This window comes from Dermacentor albipictus, chromosome 4 (assembly GCF_038994185.2).
Source record: "Dermacentor albipictus isolate Rhodes 1998 colony chromosome 4, USDA_Dalb.pri_finalv2, whole genome shotgun sequence".
Taxonomy (NCBI): Eukaryota; Metazoa; Arthropoda; class Arachnida; order Ixodida; family Ixodidae; genus Dermacentor; species Dermacentor albipictus.
The window spans coordinates 151,830,595-151,851,804 of NC_091824.1; the positions used below are offsets into that span (position 1 = coordinate 151,830,595).

At 47.1% G+C, this 21,210-nt stretch overlaps 1 protein-coding gene across 3 annotated transcripts; it reads left to right on the top strand.

Annotated features, from left to right (window-relative positions):
* Positions 1-1,779: 1,779 nt before the first annotated feature.
* On the top strand, positions 1,780-20,832 carry LOC135909761 (disintegrin and metalloproteinase domain-containing protein 10-like). 3 transcript variants are annotated; one of them, XM_065441828.2, is made up of 13 exons: positions 1,780-1,911; positions 3,161-3,302; positions 3,411-3,529; positions 7,606-7,856; positions 9,337-9,726; positions 11,118-11,310; positions 12,391-12,584; positions 13,114-13,294; positions 15,623-15,785; positions 16,694-16,792; positions 18,513-18,703; positions 19,025-19,230; positions 19,689-20,827. In XM_065441828.2, exons 1-13 carry the CDS (start codon positions 1,842-1,844, stop codon positions 19,866-19,868), a joined length of 2,379 nt encoding a protein of 792 aa, XP_065297900.1. In that variant the 5' UTR covers positions 1,780-1,841; the 3' UTR covers positions 19,869-20,827. The 3 variants fall into 3 exon arrangements, with proteins under 3 accessions (XP_065297900.1, XP_065297902.1, XP_065297901.1); XM_065441830.2 differs by lacking the exon at positions 9,337-9,726 and having other exon boundaries at positions 19,689-20,830; XM_065441829.2 differs by lacking the exons at positions 12,391-12,584; positions 13,114-13,294 and having other exon boundaries at positions 19,689-20,832.
* The last annotated feature ends 378 nt before the right edge of the window (positions 20,833-21,210 follow it).

Below are 21,210 nucleotides of genomic sequence, written 5' to 3' on the forward strand. Positions count from 1 at the left end.
GACGTGCTCACCATGCCGCCACATGAACTACGCGGTTGCACAACTTCACTTCATGCAAGTTTATCTTCAGCGCAAACAAATCAGGTGGAACGCGAAAACACTACACGAGCACTGGGTGGTGTCGCCTATCTTCCTGTTCCGAGTGATTTGTTCACGCTGTAGAGAAACGTGCAGTTTCACCAATTCCCTCAACTTACTACTCTTCTACGTCAATATGCCCCAATCGAAATTCGGCCTACGAGGCTGAGAATCGAATTCGCGATACCTCGCCCGGCAGTTGAAAGTCGTATCGCCGTATCCACCGCAACGGGTATTAAAAATTTTAATTAAATTTCGGGGTTTTACGTGCCGAAACCACGATATGATTATGAGTCACCCTCAGTGAGGATTAATTTTGAAAACAAGGGGTTCTTTAACGTGCATCCAGTGCACGGTACGTGACTTTTTGTTCGGTTTCTTTTTTTTTTTTCGCCCCCATCAAACACTGCCGCCATAGCCGGGATTTGATCCCGCGACCGCGGGCTTAATTAGCAGCGCAACTCCAAAGCCACTACGCCACCACGGCGGATACGCGACAGGTATTCTTTAATGCCTTCGTGTATTCCTCTATATATGTCACTCGTGCTCGGTGCTAGTGTTTGCGGTTTCACAAGTGGTCACGTTTCACCCCGATGTGCCTTTAAATTATTCGCTGACGAATTCTGACCGAGGTAAGCAGAATGCACTAAAATTCAAATAACAGATCAATTCCGAGTTTTTCCTTATGATCAGTTATGCTGCGTACGCACGGGGAGCCCGAATGGTGTTTACCGTTCAGCTACACTGCACGAAAATATACCAGCCATCAGAAATTCCAATTACGAGTGCGTCAATAAATTACTTCCTCAGAGAGTCTAATTATGGCGCCCTAACCTTCACTCTTCTCAGTTTTGTTTATTTCTGTTTTGTTTTTGCTCTTTTACACAAACAGACGGCAAGAGAAAAGCATCGTGCTCTAGAGGCTATTCGGCATGGCTCACCAGATCCGGGACGTGCGTTACGTCAACAAAGCTTCACCGAAAGCGTTAGAGACGCCGGCAACAAGACCTTCGCCCACTGTGAGGCAAGCCTGAAGAAATAGATGCAAATAAAGTAGCTATGGCAAATACCATGTGTATATGAGCTTTCCTCCCTGTGTCCACGTTCAGATTTCGTTGCTGTTATTATTCGTGCAGAAAGATGAGATGTCCCGTTATCTCTTGCCATAAGGTGTGCTTTCACGTTTGTTGTCAAGTTTTAATGCTCAAGCGTGCAGGCCACTGTTTGGTTTTCTTCACGGCCGAGACGCAAACAAAAGGCGCGCATATAACTACTACTAGCTAAAATATATAGCAGCAAAAAAACTGGTAAGCCGCAACACACTAATGAAAAAAATATTGCGAGGAATTGCTGTCGCTGAATGTTTTCTAGGCGGCACATAAACACACATTAATACGGAATTTAATACAACTAGAATATTCTACACATATACCTGGAGGGGCAGCACAGCGTAATCGGACATGCAATAAGCGTACGCGCTGCAGGGCACAAGGTATCCCGTGCTTGCAGACGTCATGTCCATACGCTATACTACTACACCTTGGCTGACACCGGGTCTTCATCCAGGCCAACAGTGCGGAAAACCGCTTTAATTTCTCTGTTACGCCAGTTTTCGAAGCAACTTCTCTGCTGGTTCAAGCCGCTAGCAGTCACGTGCCAGCTTTAGAGAACGCGCGCAAGCGAGGAAACGAACCAGAAGAAGAGAAGACAGAAGAAGCAGAACGGGGATTGGCAGCGAGCAGTTCCTTTTTCTTGCGCCGTTCATGGTCGGTCTTGGAAGCTTCTGGATTGCACTCGCGACGCTCTCTTGTATGGCTTCCATTGTATACTCGGGTAAGTCCACCGTCCATTGTGACTGACTTCAGCATTATCATACCTTCGCAATCAAAACCACGGGACCCTGCGTATTGCCGTACCCCCCGCGCGCCCTCGGGAGTGTATCGAGTGACCGTTTTTCATGGAAAGCCAATGTAATGTGGCCTGAAAGATATCGAGAAAAAATGCGACGTCATGTTTTCGCCGATATATGAGCAGTGTCTGGCTTTTCAAGGCATTTCAGAACGTTCTTGGAAATGCATCCTGAGGTTGCTCTTCGTGCAGCATCGTGTAAGTACCACATGTACGGGGTGATCATTTTTAAGCTTTCGGTAATTTTTAAAGATCGCCTGTTGCCGATAACATAGTTCTAGTCCTTGAGCTGGATTATTCGGAGAGGCGACATTACTTGCACGAGAAATTTAAACATGCGCAGCTAATTACGGAATATTCACTAATCAACTTCCTAATCACCTTAAGGCACATATGGCAATTTACGAATTGTAGCCGGTGAGTTTGCAAGGTGTATTCATTTGGAATGAATTTCCTGAATGAGACCAGGTATAAGCCATCAAACTCCACCGATCCCTTTTTTACCAGAACGCTCTTTTAAGTATTGAGGCACGAATGTAACTGGAACACCCATGTGTTTCGTCCCACACTTACGGAAATAATATCGTTGAAACAGTGTAATCCTGGAAATTCATTTCAAGTGCATACGTCTGGCAAACTCACTGGCTACAATACGTAAACTACGATATGTGCCGTAAACCGTTAAGAAGTTAATTAGGGGAATTTCATTATTTACCCGAACATGTGTGTCCATTTCTAGTGCTAGTAATGTCCGCCTCTTGGAATAATCTAGCTCAAGGACAAAAATTACGTTATCTTCCACAGGGATTTTTTTTTTTAATTTCGGAAAACTTAAAAATGATCGCCCCTTACGTGAAAACCACGGTGACGGTTGCTTCAGGAAATTGACATTCTTACCAGTTGAATTTATCATCGTTTAGGCCAGGCGTCCTTGAAAGTGCCGTTATATGGCTTTAAATAAACAGGCTAGTTTTTGTACAACGACTTTTTCCGCCTGTCAAACAAGTTCAAGCAGAGTGGTTAAAACGGCGCATATATAGCTACAAGTCACTGTCTGTATACTTTGTACACGTGCGCTAGTTCGCACTTGACGGCGAAGCTTTGTGCAACAAACGACACGCCACTGCAGCAGTTGAGCATTTACTGAGAACGCGTTCTGCCCGCGCGCGCGCAGCACGCACTCTCAACGACTTCGTGCTGCATTACGAGCCGCTCGCGTACGAGCCTATCAGCGTGGGCAGCAGGCGCTGGAAGCGCTCAGCCGCGCAACACCAGGCCCCGCGCCACGTCGAGCTTGCATTCAGGTCCTACAAGAGGTAAGCACGTGTTCACGGGACAGCGCACTATCGGTGCGCGAAATTGCGGAACGTCGTGCACTTGAAGGGGCGGTTCTCTTTCGAGCCATCTCCTCCGATGTGTTGCAGAGAGTTCAGGCTGCGCCTCGAGAGGGACCCGTCCGCTTTCTCCGAAGACTTCACCATCGAGACGCATCGAGGACCTGTACTGGACAGCCTGGAGCATCTCTATTCCGGTCATGTCGTGGGTGAGCTGTCACTTGCGCTGCTATGAGGCCGCATTTCGGTGGGGGCGAAATGCGAGAAACGTCCGCCTACTGTGTATTGGGTGCGCGTTAAAGAACCCCATGTGGTGAGAACCATTCCGAAACATTCCGCTACGGCGCGCCTCGTTATCTGATGGTGGTTTTGGCACGTGGTACCCCTGGATTTATTCCTTTGAGCTGCCACATTCGCAGGCCAGGTGCACTAGCTTCGTTTCCCCACATCACTCATGCTGCAGTCTAGCCAGACGTGTTCTCATGTTCCTCACGTTTAAATGTGCGCACCCGCCGCGATGTAAGAATATCGGCACCTCACATCTGCTCAGCAGGAGGCCTCGGGTTCGCGTCCTGTCTGTGAAGACTGCGTTCTGATCAAAACTAAATTCGTAAACGTCCATAAACGTTGATTTAGATGCAGGTGACAGAGTCCAAGGCAGTCACATTGGTCCAGAGCTCACCAGTACAATGATGAGTCTCATAAACTCATCGTTGCTTATCCGATAAGGCTCATTGATGATGTCTACGACTGAGGGATTGCTTGATAAACATTTTTCACACTAGCGAATTCGAGTATGCGTTGGGAGCACTTGTTCGAAAGATTCATGCCGATGGATTGCCATAAGTTGCCACTGAAAAGCAGCGGCCACTTGACTCGAAGGTTGCCGCTGCCACCCAATCTGTCGTAGGGTGCCTCGATGCCACGCTTCTCCTTACAAGGTGGTGACATGTCTGACTGTGCCGCCATGTTATTACGAAAGACGTAAAGGCGCGCTATGACGAACAGCGGAGATTTAGGTTCTGTGCTCACTGACAGTGTAAAAGTTTCTCGTTCTCAGTTTGTATGGTTACGTGCATTGCACTATTTATATCTCACCTTAAAAATGACGTCAGACGCTTACAGTACAGCAATACTAGAAAAGTTCGAGCCCGGCAGAAAACTAGTCGTTTTTGCCGCGCTTTCACTCACGCTAACAATTTTACTTCAAACACATAGTTGACGCATATGGTGTACGCTAAATGTTTTAGAGCTTGTCCTTCAAAAAGGCTAACGCGACTTTCTATCGTAAAGCTTTAGCTGCGTCAAGGCGTCAAAAGACATAGGACAAAATAAGGTAAATAAACGCGGCAGCGTTATTAGCTGAGGGTAGTGCATTCATCGAGATGCAAATCGTGCGTGTGAAAGGTAAGAATGATAAAGAGCACGGGGTCGGAGACAGTCTTATATTAGCAGACACACACTATACGAGTATGCTTGTGGTCGCGGTTTTAATTACGGCCATGGCTATCCAATTTCAAACTAAGCAAAATGCAAAACCGCTCGTGTACTTAAATTTAGGTGCACGTTAAAGTGCCAAAGGTGGCCAAAATTATTTCGAAGTCCTTCACTACCGATAATAATCAGATAGCGGTTTTCGCATGCAAAGTCACGGAATTGAATCTTTCTAATAAGTGAAAGGCAAAACCACTATAAATACAGTGCCCAACCAGTTTTGTGAAAAACACATTTGCCTTAGTTTCTTTATGCAACGACCCATGACGGCCACAGTAATTTAAGAAAGAAAAACATCGTGACATATTTAGCTAAAAGAAAGGGAATATTTATTGTCAATATGTACAGAGGAATCATTTTCAAGTTTTCCGGAATTTTTAAAAATCGCCGGTTGCAAAAAAACACAATTACATCAATTGGGTGGATTACTCAGATAGGCGGACATTACTTGCATGATAAATCAAAACATGTATTCAACTAATGTTTAAGATTCCCTAATCACCTAATTACTTGAAGGCACATTTAATTTGCAAGTAGTATGGCGAGTTTGTAAGGCGTATACACTTGGAATCAATTTCCAGAATGACGCCAGATTGAATATGAGCGTAATCAAACTCGCCGTAAAAATGCACTGTTGTTCCACTTGTTTTTTGACAAAATCATATTTTATGCATTGGAGCACAAAAATAACTGGAATGCCCATGTATTTCGTTCTACACTTTGGAAAGTATCTCGAAACTGGTGTCATCCTACAGATTCAATTCAATTGGATACGTCTTGCAATCGCAGCGGCTACGATTAATAAATGGCAAGATATGCCGAAAAGTAATTATGGCGTCAATTACAGCGAATCTTCGTTAATTTTTGAATACGTGTTATGATTTCTCATAATACTATTAATATCCGCTTCTTCGAATAATCCAGCTCAAAGACAAGAAGTATCCGACCAGCCTCAGGCGATCTTTAACAATTCCGGAAGATTTAGAAATGGTGACCCCGTACAGCTGTCACTTGAGTAAAACCAGAGGAAGACAACCCGAAAACCGAAATGTAGGTGGAGGCAGCTCAGAAACATGTTCAGCCTCCCTGAAGTCACAGGAGGCCGTCCACACAAACTCGAGAGCATTGACAACGCTCAAGTCTGTATGCTTATTATAACTATCAAAACAGATAAGTTCAGGTTTACGCTTGCGGCGGTTGTACTTCCATATTCCATCTCCCCTCGTTCCATCTAGCTGGTACAATCAGTGCAACTACAAATGCTGAGCTGCAACATGACGAAGCTCCCCAAGGAAATTTTCCTGACGTTCGGAGGCTCAGTGCATGGGATAGTTGGAAATGACACATAAAGTTTGAGCAGGCTCCCCATGACCTCGATTAAGCGATTTAGACGGCAAATGCATAGGGCGTAAGAAAATTTCACGAACACCATTTCACACAGAAGTCACAATAAACATCTTAGATGAACAAGGTCCTTGTCAACCTTTTGCTGCGTTCTAGGTCGCGGGGAAATATAAGACATAGGTGTGATTTTTCAGTTGAGCTGGTGCACAAAGGTGTGCAGCAAACGGGCACGACGGTGCATTTTTAGCGATAAAATTGTCAAGCCCTTTTCATCCCACGTCGCGAGCCCGAACGGTCGGGCGCAGCATCGTTGAAATAAAGCCCAGGCAACAGGACCACACCGCGCTAACCAGTGCACGCACGTGTACGGCCTCTTTAACAAATCGGACACAATATGGCGGAGGTGCGACGCAGGCCTGGTCAAAGGGTGTCACACAGCCTGAACGGCGGGAGGCGGTGCTGACATCGAGGTACCCTACTTTATTCAATCAAAGTAGACTGTCGAGTGGAGATTGTTTCAAAAAACGCAAGATTTTATTTCGGGAAACGTTTTGAGAACCTAAAGGTTTCGATCGCGGAAATGGGCTGTATGCCCAAAAGTAAATAATGCTGCTTAAAGTTCGTGCTATTGTGCCAAGTAATGTCCGTCTCAATAAGTATTTTAGTATACGAGACAAAATAGGCGGACATTTTTTTAGTCTGCAGATTTCTTTCTTCACTTTCAGAATAATTTGTGGCATTGCCCTAGCGACTGTGTGAGCTCGTGCGTTCGAAATGCGCTACCGCTGGTTGCCAAACCGCAGAGAACACAGACGTCCCCCAACACGCCAATCAGTTGTTGTTGCTTTTTATGAACCGTTCGGATGAGGTACCTGCGAAATCGAAGCTGCCGTCAAAGCCCTGTGTGCACGAAACATCTGTAGTTCCCACATGATAATTTCACTTTAATCTGTACACTTAATGTGTACCGCCCGATATACTACTAAGTACTCGTTCATTGCATAGCGACGATCTCGACTCTGGCAACATTTATACTTTCAGGTAACATACGTAGATTTCAAGAGCAGTTGCTTGTTCTTAAGTTCACGTGACGCCTGCTGTGAAAACGATATTCAACATCCACCACCGTTGTCAATAGCGGCTCTGGCTAACACTTGCGGGGCCAGATCTAGCACATACGCACAAATGCACAATAACGTAGACAGGATGACAGCCGCCACCATAGTTAACGTCCGGCAGCAAGTAGGTATAATCTTTTCCAACATTTCTATTGCCCTTACCCGTATAATTTCTGCGTGTCAGTGTAAGCCACAGTTAATTCCCTCTATGCTTTCCTTGGCTTCATCTTCTGTCGGATTCATGTGGCGACTAACAAAAATTCAGCCTCTCGGTTATCCTTTTCGTTTCTTGCTAACTTAAAGGTCGCATAACCTACGCCATTATCCAGGGGCGCCTGACAGCCGCGTGGTGGGATCGATCATAGGCGGCGTGTTCAGCGGCCGCATCTCGCTGCCCCGCGAGGGCGAGGAGTTCTACGTGGAGCGCGCCGGCCATTTTGTCCAGGACTCGGCCCCCTTCCACTCGCTCATCTACTCGGCGCGGGACGTCAGCTTCGCCGGTGGACGTTGCGGCCTTCATGGCGCCGCCAAGGATGCCATGGACCGAATACGGCGCCAATACCGGCGGCACCAATCTCAGGTGCCTTGAGACCAACCGCCATTGAAAGTAAAGGGGGCAAACACAATGAACCCTTCAGCTACATTTTCTAAATGCCGATTCCTTGGACACTTTTAGGACTCTCCGCTGCGACAGCCAGGCATCGATATGCAACAAAACTTCACTATATTAGAAAAAGAAAACGTTTGAAGCATGATAGGTGAGAAATTGTACCTGCCATTCGCTTGCGAGAATTTGGCCCGTAGAAATTGACATTAGAGGAAGGGGGTGAACTGAGGAGGATGGAATTCAGGCACTTAGATGAGTTTGTACGTTGTTCGATGCGCCGCTTTTCAGATGATGCGAACAGAAAGCAGCACTTCGAACTTCAACAATTAAAGCTTATTCTGGCTAACGCTCGTCGCATGTCGTGCCAATTACATACAAACTCAGCATTTTAAACCATGATTTTTTCAAATGTACACTGGAAAGAAATGTCGGTGAAGTATAGTAGAAGCCGATTCCCTCATTGGTACTCGAGCAGACTTGGTAAAAATGAATATTGCAACTATCGGCTCGTTCGGCTGACGATTGAGCACGCGATCATTAACTATACGACTGCGTAAATACCCCTTTTTTTGCAACAAGAATGTCACCACACATTATTAAATCTCTCTATATGAGGCTTCAGGGGCGAATTTCGTCTCTATAAAGATTCCACACGCTGTAAACCACCGCGAAATTGCAGGTTTGGAAGCCTTTTTTCGTTAAAAGTAGCTTTACTCACTGAGAAACGCTCACTAACGATGGAAGAGCCACCACATTTGTATTTGACAGCTCGCTGAAAGAGCTATACAATCGCACTACACGTAAAATGTTCCCAAATTTTATGGTAGCAGCACTAAACTACTGAAATACGTTAAAAAGGGAAATGATGCCAGTAGAAGAGGCGCAGAGCCATAGAACTGAGTTCACACCACCACGCGTGACTCAACAAATGTCAATTCTAACTAACCCTATACCTCCCATTGTTCTCTGAGTGGTTGAAGGACTAAGATGGTCAGGCTTAGTTTGTGCAAAACACTATGGTGTCCAGTAACAAGTTTACACTTGAAGATTACCGCTGATAATTTAGCTTGAATAATAGTAACAGCCGCTCGCATTTGTATGGTATAATTATTTGTTACGGGGTCGGCAAGTAAGATAAATTTAGTAAAATGCTCAGAAATACTACATGTTCACTTCATGTAGTAAAAGTTACAACAGCAGACCTGGTGTCGCAATCACCTAAAATATTTTACTCCGGCTTAGCTTTAGATCTGACGGAAAATACCGGAAGCACCCTAAATCAGCAGGCTATTGCCATTATTTAAGGCAGAAGAGAGCCGGTTAGCATTAAAAGTACACATGCTAAGCTTTATAAAAAAGCTGGCGCGATTAGAGTGCGGTACGTCAATTGTAATTTCGTTCAGGCGTTCAGTCTTCCTCGCAATAGCGTAGCTTGCTTTCGTGGACCTTACAGCAACGCCGTCTAAAGCGTTCGGTGATGGACCTCGACCTCGAAACAACGCCGATGACCAGCGCGATTCGAAGGAAGGTTGCGGCCTATGGTTCCGGCATTCACGGTCGAAACCTCTCGAAGACGCCGTCCAACCGCGGTGGCCTCCTGGATCCGGAGGGTACGCTTCGAAAGACGTACGTTCAGCGCGTGTGTAACCTCGAGATCGCCGTGGACCACACGCTGTTCGAGGCAGTGGCCTCCTGGCAGGGAAACGAGCATGACAAGATTCTCAGGGCCCGCCAGGAGTTGACCAGCATGGTGTCCAAGCACGTGAAGGCCGTCTCGGAGATCTTTGGCGGCACAAACTTCAACGGTATCACCGGGATCGAGTTCGTGGTGCAGCGTCTCGTGGTAGGAACAAGCGCTGGCCATGTGGCCAGTTGGGTCCCACATTTGGCTTTAACATCCATGCCGCGTTTCGTAATGAGTCTTTTTCGTTCTAGTACCCATGAGATTAAGAAGTATGCAGGGACAACAAGGCCACAATTAGTACACGACCGGGCTAGTTGGAGAAGTATGGGAGAGGCCTTTGCCCTGCAGTGGGCGTAACCAGATGATGATGATGATGATGATCCATTAGAAAAGATGTCGATGTTGCGTAAGAATGTGCCACGCGCATATTCCGGTGGAAATGTGCGGCAGAAATCGGGAATGTACAACTTGACCCGAAAGGGCACTTTAACGTTGAGAGCTCTACGCACCAAACGCGAGTGACGTGAGGTTATTTCTTATGAAGGATCGCGGCTAATCAAGGACAGCTTCTTTTCAATTTGCGGGAAAATGGCGACGAGTTCATCCAGGATATCCAAAAGCAATCGCCTCGTTGTTCAGTGGCTACTGAGTTCTGCGACCGAACGTGGAAAACTTGTATGATCAAATCCTAGAAGCGCCGGCCGCATTCTGATGAGTCCGCTCCATGCTTAACCTTAGGTGGATGTAAAAAAAAAACCCTTGGTCGTCTGTTAATCAGAACTGTCATATTACGGTGTCTCTGATATTTATCAGTGCTGCTTAAACGACATATCCCAACAACTACTATTTGTTTGACATGGACTTGCATATAATGTATTCGCAGGCTTTTGCCCAACTGATTCATACGCTCTATGGCACAAATAATTCAAAGAAACTCTATACTCACACGAGGCGCAACTTGAACTACGTCAATCATTCAGTACACGGTAGATCTACCTCACTCGTACACACACATACATCGCGAAGCAAAATGTATCTTTTTTTTTTCTTCGAGTCGGCGCACATTTTGACAAATGGCAACAGTTTGCTAGCGGTGGTGGCACGAGGCGCGTTTCACTTATAGATCCCACCCGGCGAGCACGTGCATATTCCGCGTGAAGCGCATCGTCGTATAAATTAGATCTACGAAGCGCTAAGCAAGTTCGCGAGTGTGTTCACTGTATCCATGTATCATAGCTCCTGCGAGCAGCCTTGGCCGACGTCATGCATACTTTTCTTCAATTACTACTAGTACAGACTGTGTCACCATATTACGAGCGGAGTTTCGTACATCTCATTCATTTTCCTGTGGCCTTGTTGACTGTTGTGCGTTCATTTAATAGGAAATATATAGTGAATAACTCATACAAAATGAAAGAAAATTTATTTTTCTTGTGCCCTCTTCATGTTCTTGACAAGTGAAGCCACATAAGGCAACTTTCTTTGAACATCTTCAGTGTTTTGTAAACGGTCAGGCAGCGTGTTTGCGCCAATCTGTCCGTGTCATACAGATCAACGACTCCAGCGCGTGCGAGGGACCGGCGATGCGGACAAACCCCTTTTGCCAGGACAGCCTCGACGCTCCCCATGCGCTGCACGAGCTGTCAAAGATAAACCACGATGGTTTCTGCGCTTCGTACCTGTGGACCCACCGGGACTTTCCCGGAGGAACGCTGGGCCTCGCCTACATGGCTGAACCCGATGGTGTGTACCACATGGTAGCACACCACAGCAGGGTGTGCTCTGAGCACGTGTACCTATATAGACGGTTTTCTTTTCCATGTAGGAACAGGCAATAATCAATTATTTGAAAAGGTGGCGTTAAAATGTCGGTGTTGTTCTGTAACCAAATGCAACACTCCTTTATAACTATATCTTGATTTGAAATTTATGGAACTCCCTCCCCAGTTAACAAATTTCGGCCATTGTTTATGTCGTGCATGTTGTCACCAATCCTCTTCAGGCAGTTCTGCCTAGCTGATCTACGCCTGTTTTACAGGCCCGCTTATAGTCGTTTAAAAACTGTATTTTTGAATTTATAATGAAATGTTCCAACTTATATAAACACCCAGCTGTGTCCTGAGGGAATAAATAGTAAGTACGCGGTTCACACCGTCAATAAATGCTCTTGCGTGCAGCCGGTGACATTGAGTGTGTTTGAAGCTCAACATATTCAAAGCTGACGACATGTATCTGCAATTCAGATTGACCATGGGACACGGACACTACTGTGTATTGCAATATGGTCTTGCGTAAGCGTCGGCCAAATCTCACGATCGCTTTTAGCTCACAAATCGCGCAATGCTTCAGATCATGCAGCGATCATGTGGACCCGGCCACCAGACAGGGTCATCGCACCACACAACTGACATCAGCCAAGCTACACGTCGATATGTTTGTTTTGGCGCTCTGCAACTCGATCACTGGGGCCGACTGATGTGTTAAAACGAAACTCTGTTGTGAGGTGTGTGATATATGAAATACTTCGTATGGATGTGCTTACAGTTTGACGAAGAAAGAACTACTCATCTGGACCGATGAAAAGTGTTCCTCATACAAGCCTTCCATCACATTGCCTTTCCCGAAGGAGGCCCTGTGCACAGAACAGGAGTTGTACGCCTGTTGCTTTACTACTCCTGAGACACCATCTTGATGAGCATTTACTGAACCCTTCTTTTGTCAACGTCAAAGAAGCTCGGGAGGAACGGCTTCCGGTCAAACCCACCGGGCTAACCGGGCTTGCATCAGCACAACCGCAACAACATGACATGTGTACGCACGCAGGCTTCTCGGGCGGCATATGTGAGCAGTTCCAATCCGGAGGCGGCATAGTGGTCGACACTGGCACCACGGGCTACATCGGTAGACTGAGCCTGAACACGGGCGTGGTCACCTTTCTCAACAAGAACATGCGTGTGCCGCAGAGGGTCTCCGAAATCACCTTTGCCCACGAGCTCGGTCATAACTTCGGAGCACCGGTGTGTCCTCAATCGCTTTGTTTACGCGGCTGTAAAGGGCGTGACTTAACGCTATTAAGCAACAGAAGGTTTTGCGTCGGGTTAGTTTGTTCGGTAGTATGCACGGTTGTGGAAATTTGAGAAACAGTGCTTAATAAGCAATTTCTGCCATTTCGTTAGCTTTTATCGCTTAACGGAGCACGTACCCTGAACCGACGTCTGTACACGTAACCCTGGCACTTGTATGACACCCGAAAAAACGGTCCGCGTATTTAAGGACCAAAGTGGACGTTCGATAGACATGTTCGCTGGAACGAGGCTTCCTATGAGGGAATTTCACTCGTCGATTCGGAGCCGTTTTTCTTTGCTCCGTTCTAGAGAACACGTGTTCAAATTTATTTACGAGCTATATAAAGATGCGATATTATGTTCAAGTTATAGTGTAACCATCGGTAGAAGTTGAGGTCTTGAGTGCAATTATTCAAACGAGCTTTCATCCTGAACTTCAAATACTCACACACCCTTACTTTTGTGGGTCCCATCCGTGCAGCACGACATGCCTCCAGACTGTGTCCCCGACGGCACAGGCGGCAACTTCATCATGTTCGCCAGCGCCACGCGCGGCAACAAACCCAACAACCGGCGATTCTCTTTATGTAGCGTGCGCAACATATCGGCTGTCCTGATGCAGATGTTCTCGCAGCGCGGGTCCCGGCCCAACTGCCTGCAGGGTGAGCTTCACTCCCCGACGCCTGACGCAAAGCTTTCACGAGCGATTGCCTTTTCATTTCGTGAGCTTCAATAATAGCCCATCCTCCGCTTGCCCTTTGCAAGAAACCAGGCACATTTGATCCTTGTTCGGGGAATTCTCGGAGCACAAACAAAATAGACTGATTAATGGAGTTCAGCGTTCCAAAGTAAAAAAAAATGCGGTTATGAGAGGCTCCATAGTGGGTGGCACCGGGGCAATTTGGGCCACCTAAAGTCTTTTAACGCACACCTAAATGTAACTACAGGGGCGCATTTGAGTATATCGCCCCCGTGAGAATGCAGCCACCAAGGTGTAGCATCCATTCCACGATCTCATGCTTCGCAGGAGAATGCCACTGCAGCTGATCCGCCTTGGATATAGATACTGGCTCAACAAATACCAAATGTACACTGTATGCTTCAAATAGTTTACAAAAGAAGTACCCAAAAGGATTTCTCGTTGCTCAAGCAAAACTCTTAGCGACAAGGATTATTTTCTCTTCCTTACCTAAGTGGTCACTCTTGTGAACAATTTCTTCCAAGCAGTTTCGTCCTATAGGTATGAAATAACCAAGTGTAATATAAATGCGAGAAGTAATGTAACTGCACACATAACTCAGAGACTCCAGCAGCTTGCGAGATAGCTTTAGAGACGATGTAGACGAACTGTTACTACATATTGCGAGCGCTTTTAGCACACCTCATCCTTTACAACTGTATATAATCATCATCAAAGATGATCATCATCTTCTTGGCGGGTGCTCTCTGCGACATCGCCTAACAAAAGCGTTCGGTCTGGTTCCGACCTTTCAAGTGGCGAAGGTTTCTCCTCGCTCCCATTGCCGTACCAGTTTCCCGTTCTCCGTGGAGCTGTGCTCAGGCCGCCGGGTGCGCCCACCTGAAGCCGAAATGCTGTACTCCAGCGTCTCTGGTTCTACTAATCCTACACCTCCTGCAACTCTGAACACGTCAGTTTGGACTCGCAATAGTCGTCAGCGTGATCGCCTTGTCTTTGCAGAACTCTGTGGTGACGACATTGATGACTGTAACGATAACTACAACTGAGCCAGCAACTATAACAAGTGAGACATCCATCAAAAGTTAGTAAACGTCGCCTTCTACCTCACCCACGTAGCGGAAACATTGTTCCTCAACCACGAACACTGATGTGCTGCATTTACGCAGAAGATTCGACAGATATTCGGCACTACTGCTGGCCGATCTGCTGTCGCTAAAGAGAAGCTCGCCGACCACTGCCAACACAAAAGCGATCGTACACTTCGTACACTGGAGACGTCTTGGCGCTTTTCCGACGCGCGAGTAGCAACATGACGGAAGCAGAACACATTCGTCACATTTTCAAGGAAATCAGCCCCATCGCATTCAGTGCCCTGGTAGTTCAGAATCCCACTTCGGTTAGTGACATCACTGCTACATGCCAGCGGCTTGACGAGCTTCGCTCCCTTCGGGTACTGCGTCCTTACGACATTGCGCATCTTGCCGGCGGGGGTGATTTACCTGAGCTACGGGCTCTCATATGGGCCATTATACGCGAAGAGCGTCATGGTCAATATGCGACGTTCCCGTCTGGTGCCTTTCACCACTACACGCCTTCTGGACTCCGTCGGATCATCAGCGAAGAAGCATTGTCGTTTTCATTCGTACCCATTCGCACTATCCACAGCTCCTTCGCATTTCCACCTACGTTGATGTTGCCTTGCAGCCGCCTCTGCTGGTGCCGAATTCAACTTCTTAGCGGGGGCTGTCTGCGACCTCACCTAATAAAAGTATTCGGTCTCAATCCATCCCTTTAACATTTCTCCCATTGCGGCAGGCACATAATGCTTTGAATTCTGAGCTGTCACTAGCTACCGTGAAAGACCTTATGGGGATACTCGTACAGCAAAGCGACCCGCTTCGATAGCCCAGTGGCTATGGCGCTTCGCTGCTGAGCTGGAGGTCGCGGGTCCGAGACCGACCGCGGGAGCCTCACTTCAATGGGGCCATGCAAAAGCGCTCGTTTACCTAGATTTACGTGCACGTTAAAGAATCCCAGGTGTTCAAAGTAAATCCCGACTCCACCCACTACGACGCGCCTCATAATCAGATCGTGATTTTGGCACGTGAAACCCAGAATTTATTTTAACGCGCCAGTGGTAAAAATGCTGTCTGCGGACAAGATTTTTTTGGCGGCGGCGGAGCTTTTGAGCGCAGCCTATAGAAATGATCCTTCGCAAGATATTCAACTCTTTAAGAAAACTGGCTTGAAGTCCAATGCAACGAGTGTTACCTGCCACGCGCATGCGCAGAGCCCCAAGGCCCCTTCTGCGGTAACTCCATCCGCGAAATGAACGAGGAGTGCGACTGCGGCTACGAGCGCCAGGACTGCGGTACCGACGTGTGCTGTTACGCGCGCGAGCATGGAGAGATCAACCGCAAGCCGTGCACGCTCAGGCCCGGAGCCGCTTGCAGGTGAGGGCATCGCACACGGCCCACGTTGACGTGCATAGCTTTTACCCGGCTGTCTCGATCTGCAGAAGCGCTAAAGCAGTTGACTTTACTGGTGACTGGCACCTCTTTAAACGAAGACACGGTCCAGCGCGCAAGGAAAAGCGGAAAAGTGGGCAGATAAAGAAAGATTATTGGACAAATAGAACGCTGGTTTTCAATTCTATGAAGACCAGCGTTCTACCTGTTCAATTATCTTTTTTCTCTGCGCTCCTTTCCGTCTATTTTTTTTACGCACAAGGACCATGTCATCATCTAAATTCCAACTAATTAACTTTCTTCCTTACATACGGCACATATCTACCCTTCCTCGACATTGAAGAGTTGATCTAGGCCCGGCACAAGTTAGTGAGGAGTCGAATTTGAGACACGTGTACTTCTGGTACGTGACCAGCAGCGTTAAGGTTTGTATAACGTCGTTACTAACAGCGGGGAAACCTCTGTCCAACTGGTCAGAGTGACGCCACTGAAAAGAGTGCGAACTCAAGAAGCAAACGTAAATTTACAATGACGTGCTGCTCTATGGTGTGTGGCGCCGCATGGGCCTTGCCAAAACAGTAGTGCTCTAATGTAAGCATTCCTAGACCCCGGCACAACCTTCTACAGTATATATTCTAAAATTTCCCTGCATATTATTCTACACAAGGTATTTACAGAAACAAGGCCATTTCCTTTCGAAGGCGTTCTCGCCAAAAATTGTTAACACGTGCTGTGTGCGCTGCTGTCGGAAGACCACCCATCATTTGCTGTGGTCTACAAATATCCTTGAAAAATTCTAGAGGATTCAGTCGATCGCGCATAGATTCCTCCGTGAAATGAAGGGGTGCCATGCGAAGCATGTACTTTTTCTTTCTTTCTTTTTGCAACCACAGTCCCAGTAACGGAGCGTGCTGCAGCAGCGACTGCCGCTTTCACAACACGTCGACGGCATGCAGGCCTGAAGACGACTGCAGCTTCGAGGCCTACTGCACGTATCCTTCTCTATGATGCTAATTTTTTCAGCGTGCCTCAAACAAATCGTGGTTTTTGTCACATAAAACCCCAGAATTCAATTATGCCAAGTTTCAGTGCGGCACATCTTCTATGCAGAATACCGTTTCACAACAGAGCTCAAAAGATATCCGCAGCACCCCCGTCCTCCCTTTCGCTGCGTTCCAGCCATTCCTTATTTTTTGCGAACACGTGAACGCCAGTATACGAATCAAGTTGCGTCGTTCAACATGAAAGCCACCATCTGCAACATTTACAACGAACATGACATTTCGGAGTCATTTATTGCGGGAAGTGAAGGTCCAAACCCTCTAAGCTACATAAAATATAGTGGCAAGTGGCATAGCGTCACAAATAACACAGTATAATGCTCGATTCTACGGACAAGTTTCGGTACTCAGCAGGTGGATGCCTTCATGACGTCATGGCATGTTGGCTTGCTCCGTTCCTGAGAACGCTGCTTCACGTGCGTGCAGCCAGAAGGAATCCGCGCCGCCCTCTTCTTTATTTTTCTTGAGAGGCAGCGTCATCGAAACTCGCCTTAATGCTACATGACAGCAGTAAATCCCGCTCTGCGTCATGACATCATGATAACGAGCACGAGAATAAACGGGCTGTTCATCAAGACCAAGTTTAGTATCGGTTCAAATATAGTGTTTCTCAACGTTCAGACTATAGCTAAGCGTTATCACTACACAATCGAGAAGCGTGTAGCATAGTTTCTACCGCTTTGAAAGAAGTGTGTCAGTACTTGTCTGAATATCCACTACGCCGTATTCGAAGTCGATTCTCACCGAGTGTGCGTGCGTGTGTATGAAATACCGCTGCGCGCAGCCATCAAGGTCGGGCCACTGCACCGTCTGCAGGAGTGCACGGTATCGAAAGATTGCAGGTGAACTAAATGCAATAGATATAACAATCCAAACGCGTGCGATCAGTGATATATTTATTTTAGGCTATTTATGAGCCTTTACAGATATTTTGTCAAGAGATCGCAGGAAGGTAGGGCGAAACGGAGGCATACCCCACCACTAGCATGGGTGCAATGGCGTAAAATAAGTTCTATTTCGCTGACGTTATAACGGACTCTAGAATACGGATAATGGCTCCGCAGACCCTTTTTCTAAGCTCGTGGACACTGACTTTTACACATTTTAAATTATACTCGAAACAATAAGCAAAGAATTTTCTGCTCATCCTTGAAGTCCGATGCATGTAGTACCGCATATAAGTTGCTTAAACCGGTGGCAACAAGGTTATTAAACAAAATTGATAACACTCTGGGCGTAAGGCTGTCGTATTGGCTACTACGACGAAAAGTGCCCATGAAGTACATTTCAAGTATCGTGAGACGATAGCGCAATCGGAGAAAATTACCGCAACGAACCGCGCCACGATGTTATACATCTGTGCCTATCTTTGCGTGCCTAGACCATTATATACATGAGAGGTGGTCATTTTGTCCAAGTGGCCATGTATCCGTGTAATTCTATCAAGTAATGGGTTTTGGAAGTGCGTAAGTAATCGGTTATCACAAAGAACTAATTATGAAAGGTATTGGCAGCTGCAGCAGACGACAGGCTTACGCCAACGCTGCTCCATGCTGGCAGTAACAGGCATTTTCAAAAGTGAAACACCACACATTGACCGATTCTCCTTCGCGCTTTTACCGTCGTGCTGTCCTTGACCGCTGTCCACCAGCGGCACAAGCGGCGAGTGCCCTCCGTCCGACTGGAAGCCGGACGGCACGTTGTGCAATCACGCCACCCAGCTGTGCGACGCCGGCGAGTGCAGTCAGTCCGTTTGCCGCCTGTACAACCTGGTCGACTGCTACCTGACCGGGTCATACCTGAGCATGGCGGACATGTGCCTCATCGCCTGCAGAGAGAACGGTGCGAATGCGCCCCCGAGGCGCTGTGCGAACTAAGGGTCCCGAGGAAATACTGCCTTCTTTTTATTACCAATGCCAAGTGTCAGTATGATCTCATAATCGCTCTTTTCCGTATGCTTTGAACGCCTGGATAAATGCAATTTACCGTATTGCGCTACCTGTCTTTATTTCACAGGTAGCACAAAATTCTTTATTTAAGTCGTCAAACAGTTACCCAAATGACAGAATGTATGCGTTTTCGTTATTCTCAAGATTGCTTAACATTGCCGCGACAGCAACGCTTTCTCAAAGGGGACTCGTCCTGCGCGCACGTTACGTGCAGTGCCGGGAAGCGAATGCAAGGAGGCGTGCAGCTTCGAGCGCATGCGGGACTTCTGCGGCAGGCGCATGCAGCCGGGCGCTCCGTGCTACGACCTGCAGGGATACTGCGACGTTTTCCAAAAGTGCCACCTCATCGACGCCCAGGGTTTGCTCTCCAGGCTAAAGCGACTCGTCTTCGGCGGCGAGGGCATGGACAGCGCACTTGTGGTAACATATATGGCTGCGGTTCGTTCCTGCGATAAAAGTAGTGTTCGCGAAATTCCGCGAACGCCCTTCCCCCCCACCCACCCCCGACTACCTCTTTCTCATGTGTCTTAAGGTCTCCCATCAAAGCGTTTGCTTCTATAGTTCATTCTATACGCGCTCCGGACTCGCAGCTATTTCACAAGCTCTCCTCGACTTCAAGGTTTTCTTTGACTCAAGAGTAACTTGATTCCCTAACATCGCTCATTGATTCCTGAGTCATATATCTATAGCTACTATGTTTCATCTCGCTAACTATGGTTTATTTGACGGAATTGGCTGACTACTACTTATAGCCAATTCCGGCTTATCTTGAATATATTTACATAAGGGCATCTGCTGTTGCCGTGGTAACATTCTTCGTTACAGGCACGCATGTAAGTCTAAAGCACAAACAACCCTGGACGTTCTCTGTCACGCAGCGCTACTGGTACCTGACGCTGGTGGCGGTCGTGTTGGCGGGCGCGGCAACTGCCGTGTTCGTGCGAGTTTGCGCCGTGCACACGCCGAGCACCAACCCGCACCTGCCACCGGAGAGGACCATCATGTCGAGTGCACGCCACCCGGTCGCCTTCATCAAGGATGTGACGCGCTTCTCGTGAAGAGATACAAGATTGGGAAACCAGCTCTGCATCTCTGAATATTCAAGGCGCTATATTGGGTCGGAAAGCATTTCTTTCAGCGCCCCCCCCCCATTTTATTTTTTTGGCTGAGAATCAGTCTCGAGTAACAAGCTGCTGTCCTCCATCCCCCTCGCAGAAAACAACCGCAAACTATAGAGGGACGACCAGCACTGAAAATTTGAATGTATGCGTTATGAATTTATTCTTGAGTTGGACTTGTCGCAAGTTCAGTGCTTACAAACACCTTCTTAAGATTGCGTGCTGTTGAAGATGACTAAAAGGATATACTCGTACGTGCTGTATAGGCGAAGAGAACGTAACATAAAACTACTGCAACGGCAATTTGATTACCGGGGACAGCTTTTCTTCGTGGGAAAGGCTGTGACTGGGATTTCAAGCTTTTCTAACGTTTCCACTTGGGGGTCAAGTGATTATATTTGCTTAACATGCGTGGCTGTTTTGTCTTAACTGAGCAGCCTTTGGTATAAATACACAAGAAAACGAAAGAGAGCAGATGTAAAGACACGCAGTGTGCCAATGTGTGCGGATATATTGTTATTGTGTTCGTTAGGTCGCAACTGATTGCATTCAATGGGGCACATGAACTTCATGGTTTTATGGAACCACTAAATCATAGCGCCGAACTAGAAACGTAGTGCTTGTTCATTTGTATATTTACTGGTTTGTTATCCACTACTTTTGCAATAGGAAGAAATCAAGACGATCATTCATTCTCACTTCGAAGCGTCTAGTCGCTTGACGAGCGGAAATAAACATGATTGTTGAAGGAAAGCACCCACGTATTGCCCTCTTTGCTCTTCCAGGAATATGACTGCCCGTACGCCGCAGTGTCAGTGTTTTAAGGAATAAGCTGCTACGCGATAGTAAACGCAGCAAAATAAAAGGCATTTGAATAAATCAAAAGCACCTGCCCATGGTTATAAGTGGACAAGCTGATACAACATGAACAGAATATATCATCCTCTAAGCACCAATTAGGCCAATGGCCTACTTGTTAGAAACAAAAGCGAGCCTCAACTCAGACGGACAAATATTTTTCAGCATCCTTTAAGAAACGAAGCGCTGGTAGATGGCATGCAGGTCATTCTTTTCACCTTCTTGCTACGTACTAAAGCCAATCGATTTGGCTGGCTGGCCCGTTTTCATTGTCGGCGGCGGGGATTTCGCTGCTGAGAACGCGTGCTATGGCGCAGCCGAATTGAGAAGCGCGTTCGTCGTCAAGCACCCACTAGCGCAGTCAGATGCGCATGCTGCAGTCGGCGTCTGAAGGGTTAGATGTCGTGGTTGTTGGTGGACGCCG

Bases quoted from the DNA above. Each gene is read 5' to 3' on its own strand.
- LOC135909761 (XM_065441828.2), top strand. From the start codon at position 1,842: ATGGTCGGTCTTGGAAGCTTCTGGATTGCACTCGCGACGCTCTCTTGT. The intron at 3,303-3,410 runs GTAAGCACGTGT...GATGTGTTGCAG, and splicing joins GCATTCAGGTCCTACAAGAG to AGAGTTCAGGCTGCGCCTCG. The intron at 19,231-19,688 runs GTAACATATATG...TCTGTCACGCAG, and splicing joins GCATGGACAGCGCACTTGTG to CGCTACTGGTACCTGACGCT.